Source organism: Capra hircus, chromosome 26, assembly GCF_001704415.2.
Source record: "Capra hircus breed San Clemente chromosome 26, ASM170441v1, whole genome shotgun sequence".
Lineage (NCBI taxonomy): Eukaryota > Metazoa > Chordata > Mammalia > Artiodactyla > Bovidae > Capra > Capra hircus.
The window spans coordinates 14,376,443-14,390,550 of record NC_030833.1 but is presented as its reverse complement, the minus strand read 5'-3'; the positions used below and the strand labels follow the sequence as shown (position 1 = coordinate 14,390,550).

Sequence of the window (14,108 nt, the reverse complement as noted above, 5' to 3'; positions counted from 1 at the left end):
AAGAAACTGTCTCCTGCCAGTTGAACCACTGAGGACGGGGCGGGTGAGGGGGCGGTTCAGCCTCTTTCTGGTTGACAGCCTCCACTCTCAGCCTTACATTCACAGCACCTGCAGCCTTCAGCTCCTGAACATCCTTGGTTCTGAGGCACGAAGGTCTCACTGCTTCTGCTCACTCTGTGTGAGGGTGGAAGGTTCCGGAGCTCTCTGCCATGTACCTCACTTCTCTCCCTCTGGTTGATCCTCCTTCTCACTGCATTTTGCTTTTTCATTTTGTTTCTCCTTGAGCAGACAGCGGAGGGTGTATAGTTTTCTTTTATTCCTTTACTAAAATTTGAGTGGAATTTAGAAAACCCTATAGATTCAGTCTGCCCTGTTTAACTGAATCTGGCTTCCCAGATGGCTCAGTGGTAAAGAATCTGCCTGTAATACAGGAGATGCAGGTTCAATCCCTGGGTCAGGAAGATCTCCTGGAGAAGGAAATGGCAACCCACTCCAGCGTTCTTGCCAAGAGAATTCCATGGACAGAGGAGCTTGAAGGGCTACTGTTCAGGGGGGTCGCAAAATTGTCAGAAATGACTCGGCAACTAAACAACATCATTCCTTTTTAAAATTTAAATATTTATTTATTTGGCTGAGCAGGATCTTTAGTTGTGGCATGCAAACACTTAGTTGCTGCATGTGGAATCTGGATCCCTGACCAGGGATCGAACCTGGGCCCCCTGCACTGGGAGTGTGGCATCTTAGCCACTGGACCACTAGGGACATCCCCATCATTCCTACTAGTGATTTCTTTCTGTTCTGTGTTATGATTATACCATACATTTCCTACCTGTCCTTAGCTGGACATTTGGTTTCATCCCAGTTTTTGCCATTAGAAACCACACTGCAGTGAAATATCCTTTCCATGTATTCCTGCTCAAGTGTGAAAGTACCTGTGTCTATAGGGCAAATTCCTAAACTTAAATTGTGTTTTGATATTTGGTGGCCTTGCACTAAAACAGGTGTTATCAGCCTTTCCCCATTGAGTGTATGTGAGAAAGGGGATCTCATATTGATTTATTTCTGCTTTGTGAGTGAAATTGAGCACCTTTTCATATGTTTATTATCCATATCTATTCCCTTTACTGTGGATTTCTGATTAATATCCTTTGCCCATTTTTTCTATTGTTTGATCCTTTTTAAAAAATTTGTGTTCTTTGTATGTTCAGATATTAATCTTTATCAGATCTTTTGCAAATATAGCCCTTTGTTTTATGTCTTTTGACTTAATAGGTATTCTCAGGTGTTTTTGTTTTCCTTTTTGTCACTTGGAACATTTAAAATGCCATGAGTCAGATTTAGCAGGCTTTTCCATCATTTCAAGTCAGGTTCAGGAAGGCCTTTCCTATGTCAAGATTATGGTTTCACTGAGTTTCCTTCAATAAATGTATGAGTTGCCCTTTTTTTTTTTTTTTTTTTTTTTGCATTTAGCTCTTGGTTTTACAGAGAATGCCTTTTGCTGTAAAAGAGTGTGAGAAGGACCTGATGTTACTGTTCTCTTTGTAGCCAGCCAGCCCTAGAGCCAGGCGCCCTGGAATCCATCTGATATTTCCCATGTCCAACTTGCTCGAAACGACCATTTCGTTCTTGGGTCTGTTTCTGGGTTTCTCTCTTGTGTTCCATTTGTCTGCCTGTATCCCCTTGTCAATACCTTACTATTTAATTACTGTAGCCTGAGAATCTTGCTTGATATCTGAAGACTAGGTCTTGCATGTACACATTTCTTTAAGAATTTATCAGTTGTCCTTCCTAGAAGTTTAGTTTCTTTTCACAGTTCTTTCACGTTACGTACTGACATCTTCAGATGGAGACTCTCAGTTCTGAATAAGCCCACATTTTTAGAGCCCCCCAACCTTCTCTGGTAGCTCAGCTGGTAAAGAATCTGCCTGCAATGCAGGAGATCCCAGTTTGATTCCTGGGTTGGGAAGACCCCCTGGAGAAGGGATAGGCTACCCACTCCAGTATTCTTGGTCTTCCCTGGTGACTCAGCTGGTAAAGAATCTGCCTGCAATGTGGGAGACCTGGGTTTGATCCCTGGGTCAGGAAGATTCCCTGGAGGAGGGCATGGCAACCCACTCCAGTATTCTGGCTTGAGAATCCCCATGGACAGAGGAGCCTGGCGGGCTGCAGTCCATGGGGTCGCAAAGGGTCAGACACAGCTGAGCAACTGAGCACAGCACCGCACAGCACTACCTTCCTTGGGTGAGCTTGCGTGGCCCTTGCAGAGGCGTCTTCACAAATGCTGCCCTCTGATTGGGGCTGGTCCCTCATCTTCCAGACTTATTCCAGTTGGCCTGGCCTGGGGACTAGTCCTTTGGGGGTCTGCAGTGAATTTCTGTGTTCTTTTATTAAAAAAAAAAAAATCCTTCATTAAAAAGCCCCAAATGGCTAGAAGCTGGGCCGGATGTGGAGAGACTGCTAAAGGGTGTGAGATTTCTTTTGTGGGTGATGAAAGCATTATGAAATTAAATCTTAATGGTGGTTTCACAGCCCTGTGGATATACTACAAACCAGTGAACTGTGTCCTTTAAAAGGGTACGCAGAATTGTCTGGTCTGTGGATTATGCCACAAAACCAAACCCTCAACAACAAAGAGTCATTCAGTGAAGGAGGAAAGATTCTGGGAGCTCAACTAAGGCCAGTTCTCAGCAGAAATCTCACTCTGAACTTCCTGGCTATGGAGGTGACTGAGGAACTGTGGAGGCTCCCCAGGGTCCTAAGGCGAGCTTAGCGCTTCACAGAAGGCATGGGCTTCTGTCCTCAAGTTAGCGAATAGCAGTTTTGCAAAGGATCAGACAGCTTCCGTCTCAGTGCTGATACCAGTGGATGACACCATGGAAGGTGTTTTTCTCGGGCTCTTTCCCTCTGGCCTGTGCTGACTGGGGCCTGCAGGGGTCCTCAGGCAGTGGGTGTGTGTGTGTGTGTGTGTGTGTGTGTCTGTGTGTGTGTGTTTGTGTGTGTGTGCGTGTGTCTGTGTGTGTGTCTGTGTGTGTGTTGGGGGGTGGCGCGTGGCTATGAGTGGAGCTACGTGTTCGCTTTGCACGTGCTCCTGGGCAGAGATGCTGCTGTGGTGTTTCTGTTTTCTCCAATTAACTGACTCATCGCCCTAATTGACCACGTCCTGGCCGTACGCAGGGCTCTTCAGCGGCCTCGCCTCCTTCCTCTCCAGACACGTAAACACAGTCAAGTCTTTCACGTCAGTCAGGGACCCAGGCCATCCTGATTAGATAGCTGGCCACAGGCTGCCTAGATTTCATCAGGAGGACCTCTTGCAGGGCTTATCTCTCTGGCCAGATGGTGCCCCAACCCCATACCTTTCCACCAGTGACCTGGCTTCTTCCTTACCCCAGAGCTAGACTTCTAGAGAATCAGATTTCTGTTCCCATTTACAGTGTCATCTCCTGTATAGGGGGGATCTCCCCCCACTCCCCACCTTGTGGGCCCTTGGCACCTTGCTGCCCACCTCTCCCGAGCCCCTTGGGCCCCTCCCAGCCAGGTGAGGAGCCCCTAGGCTGGGCCTGTCCCCGAGGATCCAGTGCCAGGAGGCCGTACAGCTGTTTCCTGGAGACCTGGCAGCTCTGCCCCTCTGGTCTAGGGTCTCATGAGGTGGGGGTTGAAGCCTGCTGCTCTTGGCTCTGGAATGTGAACCAGGGCTGGTGGGTGGAGATGATGGGAAGGCTTAGGGCTTGGTGTCAGGGTGCCCGCCCTGTCCTAGGAGGTGCCCCTGAAAGGCTGTCTGGAAAGGTAGTAGGTTGCCAGCCTTGGTCTCTAAAGCAGAGATGGATGGCCCCCTCTTGGAACACTGGAGCAGTTCCTCCGTGAGGCCCACTGAGGTCTCTCTGAGTTCCGAGAGGCTGGCTCCGTCGATGATGTAGGCAGTGGAGGTCCCAGAAGGCCGAGGATGCAGAGGCTGTGTCAGAACACGAATCGGGAGCTTGGAGCCTGAGGTCCAAAGAACGTGTGTGGCCCTGTCTGCACCTTGTAGGGAGAAGGGGGCCCTCTGGGCTCCCGAACACGCACCCTGCCTGTTTCCCCATGGGGCAGGCTGCTGGACCAGTGGGGGTGCCTTCGAGGGACGGCCTTCAGCTCTGTGAAGTGAACGCCCTTGCTCAGGGTCTTTCCTCTGAATGGTCAGCTGCTTCTGCTTCTGGGCACCTCCTGTGTGCCGCTGCGGAGCAAGGCTGCAGGGAGACAGATGAAGTGGTCCCCGCCCACAGCAGCTTGCTGCAGTGTGGGGAAGGTCAGCGTGCCAGGGTGAATGGTGGGTCAGGTGGGGTGAGTGTGGAGTGACAGGGCACAGGGATCAGGCTGGGAGGGCAGGTGCCAAGGCCCTTGGTGCTCACTTTGCCACGTGATCCTCAAAGCCTCCCTGTGAGGTGTGTGCAGTGGGAGCTGTTGCCGTCTCTGTCTCGAAGTTCAAGTGACCCATTCAAGCCTCAGCTGGTAAATCCCCAGCTGAAATGAACACCTTGTTGCCCCCCTCCTAATTCCATGCTTCTGGCTAGAGAATCATGAAGTTGGTGTTTGCCATCTGAGAGTACAGCTGACCTTTGAACAATGGGGGGTGGTTAGAAGCACTGACCCTCCTCACAGTTGGAAATTGGCTATAGTTTATAGTTGCCTTGGTGTCTGTGGTTCCACAGGTGTGGGTTTACCCAACGTGGGGCGTGTAGAGCTGTAGTATTTACTATTGAAAAAAATCTACACGCAAATGAATCTGAGCAGTTCAAACTCATATTGTTCAAGGGTCAGCTCTGTTTGCCGTCCGCGGAAAACAATCTGTGCTGGCTCCTGGGTTACTCCTGTGCACTCAGCATCCCAGCTGGTTTGCCTGGGAAGACGTAGCTCATCTGGGGCATCCCCTGAGCTTGTCTGCATCCCTGCTTTGATGTTTCGGCTTCAGTGATGCTTCCCATGTTCCACCTGGGGAGTCAGGAGTCACCAGCAAGGCATTCTGGCCAGATGCTGTACCAACCACTTTCTCCAACCTCTGCTCAGGTTCTGGGCCAAATGCAGCCTAGAAGTATGTTTTATTTGGCTGGCACAGGTGTTGGCATGAGGTCTTTGTTTTTAAAATACGAATTGCCAGCATGTAAAAATCAGGCGACTTCGTGTAAGAATCTGGAGTTCCAACTTCTCTAGAAAAACCAGATCATCTCATTTGGGACTTCAGTCCCCAGGGCGGTCACTGTCTGGGCAGAATGGCAGCTGCGCCGTCAGGTGGGCCTGGGCCCCCCATTCTGTTTTCCTTTTGTTTCTCTGATGCTGAAGCTGAATGTCAGCGGCTCTTTATCACAGTATCCATGCTGTCACTTTTCCGATAGTTTGTGTGCTTCATTCATTAATGCCTCCTGACACTCATCCTCAGACAAAGGCCCTCATGATTTCTTACATCTCCAGACTAATTTAGTTCTCTGCTATGCCCCTGCCAGGGTCAGGTTTAAACACCAGCTACTTTGGGGAGCTTTGCCAGCTGCAGACTCTGGTTCCCTGATCACGGCACTGGTACCTGTGTGCAACCCCAGCTCAGCCATGTCGTGGTTCAGATGTCCTCTGATCCTTTGAAGTGACTCTCATGGTGATCAGGACCATGTTGTGCCCGTTGTCTTTGCCGCAGCCCAGCACTGAGCTGGGCATGAGCTGCCGGTGATGTTTGCTGTATCCTGCCACCTCTAGCAATTATGTGGCCACTGTATGTTGCTAAGTGTGATGGAAATGGTTTCCTGGAACGTGAAATGAGATTGCACTTAATTGTTATTTTCCAGATTATCAAATCTAGAATGATTTGGTTTTAGATTTAGCTCCTGTAAGCAATCACTGTTGAAGTCCCTTCTGTTCTGGGAAGCTTGGCCTTTCTGGAGTTTTTTTTTTTTTAATTAATTTTTATTGGATCATAGTTGCTTTACAATGTTGTTTTAGTTTCTACTGTACAGCAAAATGCAATCTGCTGTATGTTTACATATATCCCCTTTTTTGATTTCCTTCAATACTGTGTATCTGAGAGTTTGATGACTTGTGTTAGTGCCTGTGGGGGAGTAGTGGAAGCCAGTGTGTCTTTGGAGAGGTAAGATCACACTTGCTGCTCGTGTGCTAGTGAGCTGCCTGTACGAGGAGGACTCTGGCCCTGGGCCTTTGGAGTGAGTGGGGAGCTGCTGACCATTTATGCAGTCAGATGATTGGCAACAAAGCAACGTTTACCACTTGTGGGCAAGGCTTAGGAACCAGCCTGGTATTTCTGGATTTCAAGGGAAAACACCAAAAGTGTGAGAAGTTTGAAAAGCCATCTTTGGAAAAGAGATTGTCCTGTTGTCCTAAGGATGGATGGAGGCCAGATGGAGCTGATGTGGACAAATGCCCTGGCCACCAAGCGTGGGCTGGCTTGAGTAGGCTTTCCTATTCAAGGCAGAGAGGCATGTTCAAGGCAACCATCGCCCTCGTCAGCTGTGAACTTAGCTTGGGGCTTGCAAAGTTCCTCTCCTGGGAAAACATGAAACTGTCAGTCACATAGGATTTGGCCACAAAAAAATGACCACGTATTTATTTATTTATCTGGCATGCACAGATGTTCATAAAGGGAATTGAAAGCAGGATGGGGCTTCTCGAGTGGCTCAGTGGTAGGGAATCCGCCTGCCATTTTAGGAGACACGGGTTTGATCCCTGGTTCGATCCCTGGAGGATCCCACATGCCACAGGACAACTAAGCCCGTGTGCCACTCCTGAGCCTGTGCTCTAGAGCCCAGGAACTGCAACTGCTGAAGCCTGTGGGCCCAACAAGAGAGCCACTGCAAGGAAGAGTAGCTCCGCTCGCTGCAACTAGGGAAAAGCCTGACCAGCAATGAAGACCCAGCACAGCCAAAAATAAAGAAATAAATCTTAAAAAAAAAAAGCAGATGTAGAACTGTAGGTATAATACTATTTTTTTTTTAAAGACAAAACTCCTGTGCTTACGCATTTATTTATGTACATAGAACTTGCAAGGGAAAACAACTGTGGGATTATCTGAGTGATGGAGCGTGGGAGAGTTTTAATGTTTTTTGCCTTGTGCTCATCTCAGTGTTCCTGACTGTTGTCAGTTCCCATGTCTTTGTTCTGCTGTACACATACGAACGGAGGCACCTGGGAGCGGATGACCACCACTGCTCACTGCCTGTGTGGGGTGGCAGCTGGCAGCTCCACAGCCAGGGGCCGTCACTGTCATCCACCCCAACTCGCCTGGTAAAACCCGCCACCAGGCAGAGGTGGGGGCGAGATGAAGCGCACGATAGAGGGAGGAATCTCATTTCTGGAGTGGCGAGGCGGCTGGCAGCTTCGTGTGGACGGATAAGCCGTGTGGAGTCCAGACTAGCTCCATCAGACACCGGATATTAGCTGCTTGGGTGCAGGTCCCAGGGCTTCATTTCCTCAGCTCTCATCACAAGCGTGGTGCCTCACAATTATTAGTTTTTCTCACACGTGACTGATATCTGTACTGATAAGGTGTCCCTTTCATAAATTTACAGGCGTGGCTTTCTTGCCAGCTAGCATCTCTTATCTCATTGGAACCAATGTTTTTGGGATCCTCGCACACAAAATGGGGAGGTAAGATGAAATGAAACAACCCAACACTCACTCTGTTACAGTAACGAACTTACTTTAAAAAATTCCAAGTGTTTCTAGTTTCACTACTATAACTGTTAGAAACTTTCACTGCTATAAACTGTTGTTTCCACTGAAAACCTGGGTTGGGGGGGGTAGAATCATTTCCTAATGGTGCTTTTTTGTTTTTTGACAGATGGCTTTGTGCTCTTCTAGGAATGATAATTGTCGGAATGAGCATTTTATGTGTGAGTAAAAGAGGACATTGCGGGGGGTGGAGGGGAAGATGACATTTGACAGGTGGAAATAACCTGTAAATGAAACTTTTGCTTTGGGCAAGAGTCACCAACAAATATGGCAGTTTGAAGTTTGTTGACACTTAGTTTTATTAATCTTCCATTTTCTTCTCATTTGTTATCATGTTAAAAACTTCGGACAAGAGTCTCCAAAGGGTTTATCTTTATGTCAGTTGGAAATTATTTAGAATGTTTTATTACATTGTTTTTATTTCACCTTGTTCCACTCTCCCTGTGCCTCTAAAATATCACAGTGGCTTGAACACTTTAGGGCAACTAGCCAGAAACAGTAGCAAGATGTTTTTCTAGAATAAAACATCGTCTACCAAAGGCTAATATCTACCCCAAATGAGACCTTCTGGTTCTTTTCAAAAATGGAGTATGGTCACTTCCCTGGTGGTCCAGTGGCTAAGACTTTGCCGTCCCAGTGCAGTGGGCCTGGGTTTGATCCCTCGTCAGGGAACTAGATCCCACATGTAGCAACTAAGCGTTCGAATGCTGCAGCTAAAGATCCCGCATGTTGCAACTAAGACCCAGTGCAGCCAAATAAATAAAAATAACTATTAAAAAAATGGAGTATAGGCTAGGCTTAACTTTCACATATGAAAGTGAACTAGCTTTTCGTGGTGGTCACAAAACCTATTTCAACTCTATTAAAGATTTGGAGGGTCCTCTTCTGCCCAAACCCCGTCTTGCTCCCTCCTCCTACTTCTTTCAGAAGGGAACACACATAACAGGCCTGAGAAAACCTATTTTTAAGATTTTCTGTGATAATTCAGAGTTGAATAGCATGTTCTTTTGGCATAACATGTATTTCCTCTTACAGATTCCTCTTGCAAAAAACATCTATGGACTCATAGCTCCCAACTTCGGAGTTGGTTTTGCAATTGGTAAGTCATTGGAGCCTTGTGCCTAAATTTAAAAGTTTGTTTTCCCAGTACCAAGAAAGAGTTCCTCAACTTCCCTGGCAGTCCAGTGGTTAGGACTCTGCACTTTTACAGCAAGGGCTTGGGTTCAATTCCTGGTTGGGGAACTAAGATCTTGCATGGTGCACTGTGTGGCCAAAACAAACAAACAAAAAGAGTTCTTGCTTAGGCAGACTTATAGTTACTCGGTTTAAAATTTCTAGATGCTTGACAGGAGGCTGTGGCACCTTAGCTCATGTACAGTTTGTAGACTGTCCACAGGTACTGGCTTTCATGAACTAGTCATTTATTTCCTGAAAACCAGTATTGTAAAAGCCTGATATTTACAGAAGCAAACTGACACTCCACTGCTGAGCCTGGGCAAACAGGAGAACTGCTTACTCAGAACCCATCTGTTTGGGCTCATATCTGTGCACAGACCTTCTCATATGAGGCTGGGGGACAAAGGCTTCACATGTAGTTTTCAATAAGGTTTGGTACAGAAAAGGTAGACTGATGTATTGATGACCAGCTGTACTGTGGGAATTTTCACAAGCAAAGGGGATAAATCTTTGTAGCAATGTGAGGCACAGTAAGAAATGTGTTAGGAAAAATCTCGTTCATATGTTAGATAAATAGCACATGCTTGTTTCTCATTTATAATATACAGATTAATCATGATAAAGGTGAATCTGTCGCAGGGTAAAGGCAGAAGTTGGATCTTTGGTACAGCAGCGAGGATGGAGCCTTTGCTGACCCCTTAGACCAGGCTAGGTTATCCCAGCTTACGTGCATATATATACGACTGAGCGACTTCACTCACTCACTAACCCAACTTTGTTGAGCTTTGGTGGCTTAGATGGTAAAGCGTCTGTCTACAATGCGGGAGACCCAAGTTCGAGCCCTGGATTGGGAAGATCCCCTGGAGAAGGAAATGGCAACCCACTCCAATACTATTGTCTGGAAAATCCCATGGACAGAGGAGCCTGGTAGGCTACAGTCTATGGGGTCGCAAAGAGTCGGACATGACTGAGCAACTTCAGTCGCTCATACACATACACATACATATGGGAATCCATACACATAGCTTCTCACAGTGCCTTCAGAGCATCACTCACAATCATAATTTAGTTTTCAACTCTTTGCTCTGTTCACCCTTATCCCAGCACCTTGCACATTTCAGGTGATCAGCACATACTAGTTGAATGCAAGAAATTTCCCTTACCCTCCTGCCTCTGTAGGGGTGCGGGTGAGGGATCTGACGTTTGAATGCCCTGCCAGGTGTGTTCATAGCCATCATCTCATTCAGCCAGTCATTATCATCTCCATTTTATTGATGGGGAGAGTGACGTTCAGAGAGATAAAGCATGACGATGCTTAACCAGCCAGGGGTTTGGATTTAGAACTCCGAATACACATATCCTTTCTTTATGCTTCCTGTTCTCTGACTATTTTAGAGACCAGAGGTCCTAATACAGGTCTTGGCAGTGGTGATGGTTTTTGGTGTTTTAGCCAACTAAATGAGCAAACCTCTTTTGATTTTAGTTTCCTGAGTAGGGCCAGACAATCCCTTAGGCTCTTTCCTGTTCTGGTTCCTTCTGATTCTCTCTATGCTTTCTGACTTTAACTCTCATAATCTAGGAGTGAGGCCAAGCTGTGGGTGGGGAGGAGGCTGGGTGAGGCATGTATGCCCTCTTTGAGGGCAGAGGATGATGTGGACCAGAAACTAGTGAATCAGGAAAGCACCCACAGGAAGCAGGCTCAGGGTTCACACAGCCAGTAACCAGCATCGCTCTGGGTCTGCAGAATGGCAGGCAAGCCCCCTAGAGGACTGGGTGCTGTCTACCAGACAGTGGAGGACAAGATGAGGCAAGGCAGGGAACAGGCAAATAGTAGTCTGAGTTCCAGTCCCAGCCTCAGGCACCTTTAGTCTGTCTTCAGTGAAAGGTCTGTTGTAGGGAGTTTGCCTCAAGACTTGGCAGATAGCAGTGAAGAATCTTGGCAGGGTTGTGAGGTTAGGACACAGTCATTGACGTTCAGCCCACTGTTGGTTTCCATCAGTTTTCTGTAGACTGTGTTCCCTGACTGTCCACAGGCATGGTGGATTCATCAATGATGCCCATCATGGGTTACCTGGTCGACCTGCGGCACGTGTCGGTCTATGGGAGCGTGTATGCCATTGCTGATGTAGCGTTTTGTATGGGATATGCCATAGGTAAGGACATTGGGTTTCCAAGAGAACTTTTTTTTCTTAGTACATGATTGATAATGCCTACTGAAAATTATTTAAACCTTTGCATCTTTCTGCCTACATCTAATTCTCTGTTTCCTGAAAGGTCCTTCTGCTGGTGGGGCTATCGCAAAGGCAATTGGATTTCCATGGCTCATGACAATTATTGGAATAATTGATATTCTTTTTGCTCCTCTCTGCTTTTTTCTTCGAAGTCCACCTGCCAAGGAAGAAAAAATGGTAAGAAAAGTTTTAGGATGCAATTAAGTATTTCTTGATCATTTTAGCATGGTCTTCTGGCTAGCATCTTATGGCTTGGTTCTAAAATATATTTCTACTCCTTTTGAACAGAACTCCCCAAATATAAATTGTAAGAGTTCCTTTTTAGTTTATACCACATGGAGCAGATACTTCTTTGACTGTATCAAGCATTATGTTTATACACTTGAAGAGTGAAATAATTTTCATATATAGATTAGCTGTCAATATACCTCTCTGTCAACCAAATATAAACATAGATTGCCTGGAGAATCCCAGCGATGGGGGAGCCTGGTGGGCTGCCATCTATGGGGTCACACAGAGTCGGACACGACTGACACGGCTTAGCAGCAGCATATTGAAAATTAAACAATTTAATTTTCAAAGCTTCTTGAAATCTTGAACATAACTTTTTTACCTCCTGTGCTCACTCCTAAGATCAACCATTTTTGGTCCTGTTTGCTTTTCTCCTAACCCTGATGGTTTTCAGTAGTAGTGTCCCAAGTCTTTCTGCATAAGACTCTGGAGATGGTTTTAATGTAGGTAATAGACACTTATGGAAAAACATTGTTTTATGTACTTTTGGGCACATGTGAGCACATCTTCATAATGTTTAAGTTAACAATTTCATGACCAGAATCCTAGCTATAGGCAAGATACAGTATTGAATATAAAGTTTTCCCCTTTTGAACAAATTCAAACTTATCAATTCTAAATTTGAATTTTGAAATGCATCAGTCATTTTACCCTTTCCAATAAGTGTTCATACCTGGTGCTGCTGCTGCTGACTTTTTTTAAAAGTCCGATGCTAATGGACATTCATCTGGTTGAAAGAAGAGGGCCTTAGATTAAGAGTGAATGAGAGAAGCAAGGCCGGGGGAGATGGTATTTTTTTGTTTAGTAATGGATGTGAGGTTCCCTTGCACTGTGCTCTTGGGAGTACGTCAGAAGTTCTCCATGACTTTTGAACTGAAATGGGTTTTAAGGCTTTGGCATTTCTTAATTGCCCTCTTCATGATCTTCCCCAAAGAGTAGGTTTAAAGACAGACACAGACCCTGAAGTTGGGTCATGTGTAGTCTTTGTTTGGGGCATTTGGGGCATTTATTAATTTGTTCAGTGTATTTAAGAAGTGGATCCAGCACTGAGCACTGGTCTTGTGTCCTTTATTATATAGGATTTAAGTAGGTATCTTTGAATTACTCACACCCATCTGACTCTTCCTCTTGCTGACGCCTCCCCAGCTCCGAACAACTTTCCCATCTCTCTCAGGGCACTTCCTGTTTTCCAGCCTGGTCATCTGAGTTCCCTGGCCACCTTTGTCTGACCCCAGCAGAGTTCCTTGGCCCCCATCAGGGTCAGGAAATTCTCTGTGCAATCACAGAAAATAGTTCTTGTTCTGTTGCCACCATATCAATCTGATTAAGGCTGAATGAAGATTACTCCCAACCCTATTTGACTAAAAAAAAAAAATCACCTACAAATGATTCTGTCACCCAGGAGACTGTGTAAGACTCAGAAGGTAGTGCAGGGCCCTGGAGCCAAGCTGTCTCTCTCATAGGAAGACGATTTAGCCTTGACCTCACAGGGTGGTTTGAGGATTCAGTGAAGGAATCCCAGCAGAGTGTGACCCCCATGTCTGCACACAGTGACTGCTCAGTAAGTTGTCACTAGTTTCCACATAACCCCACCCTCCTTTCTTGCTCTTACCTAACTCTGACACACTCTGTCAGCCCAGCGGTCCCTCAGGTCCCTCCCTCACTTCTCTCTGTGAGATGAGAACTCTCATAACCCAGCACTGCCCAGTGGGCTTCCCTTGCTGAGCAGCAGACGTTAGTGGCTACTGTCTTATCCGTTTGTCAGTAACAGCTTTGAGGGCTTATCTGAGGTCCTGGAGGAAGTGGGTGAGGTCAGGGGACCAGTTCCCATTCTGGAGTCCACACATGATGGGCAGAAGGCCTCTGTGCCTCTTCCCACATTTAAATCAAGGCTTTTTTTCATTTAAAAAGAAAAGTGCTGAAGGAAGTGGAAGAGACAGTCCTGGAAGGCAAAACGATAAGAAGGGCTAGGCTTCCAGAAGCTACTTCCACTGTAAAATGTCCCTTAATAAGTGCCTAGCAAGATGAATCATTGAAAACCAGAGAGAATGTGTGTCTCCCTGCCCATAATTGATGCATGTAATTGAAGGCATCATGTCAGATCCATTTGAGGGGCATGATGGTGACAGGGGAAGGTGGCAGCCAACAGCCGCTGCCTACTCACTATGCAGGCAGGAAGCAGCCGCTGGCACTGAGTGATGAGAGGGAGCGAGGGCAGGAAGCGGTGTGTGCCAGGGCGGAGACACGATCGATTACCATCCACTTGAGAAAATCCAATACCGCCAAGTGCCTGCATTCAGGATCAGCAGTTACCAAGCACAGGGGACAGGAGGGCCTGAAGGCGTACAAGCCTTAGCAAGTCATTCCTTCATTAGGAAACATTCTGATTAAGTGGTGTGTGGACTTAAGCTCGAAATGGAAAGTTCGAGTGCCATTTTATGGTTCCCAAGTCATCTGATCATGAACCAGTTTGTGAGCACCTGAGTTTTGCTTTCATTTGGTTTATTGGATTTCTGGGATTCTGTTTGTTTGTTTGAAATCAGTGTTATCAATACAGGCAGAGAAAAAAGCCTGTTACTGTAGTCCCTCTGCAGGTATAAGAAACACCAGCTCTGTCATTTGAGGAACTGCGTTCCATGATTGTAGCCTCTGGCTCTTAGAGTAGCCAGTGAGGAAACTGGGTTCTGGAATGGACTTTTTATTTTTTCA

General features: G+C 46.5%; 1 protein-coding gene across 1 annotated transcript in view; it reads left to right on the top strand.

Moving 5' to 3' along the window:
* SLC18A2 (solute carrier family 18 member A2) overlaps nt 1-14,108 on the top strand; it is a 44,988-nt gene that overhangs the window by 24,575 nt on the left and 6,305 nt on the right. The window contains exons 11-15 of the mRNA XM_018041342.1: nt 7,539-7,617; nt 7,811-7,862; nt 8,737-8,800; nt 10,911-11,030; nt 11,152-11,285. Of these exons, the coding sequence (XP_017896831.1) occupies nt 7,539-7,617; nt 7,811-7,862; nt 8,737-8,800; nt 10,911-11,030; nt 11,152-11,285 (449 nt within the window). The remainder of the gene's footprint in view (nt 1-7,538; nt 7,618-7,810; nt 7,863-8,736; nt 8,801-10,910; nt 11,031-11,151; nt 11,286-14,108) is intronic.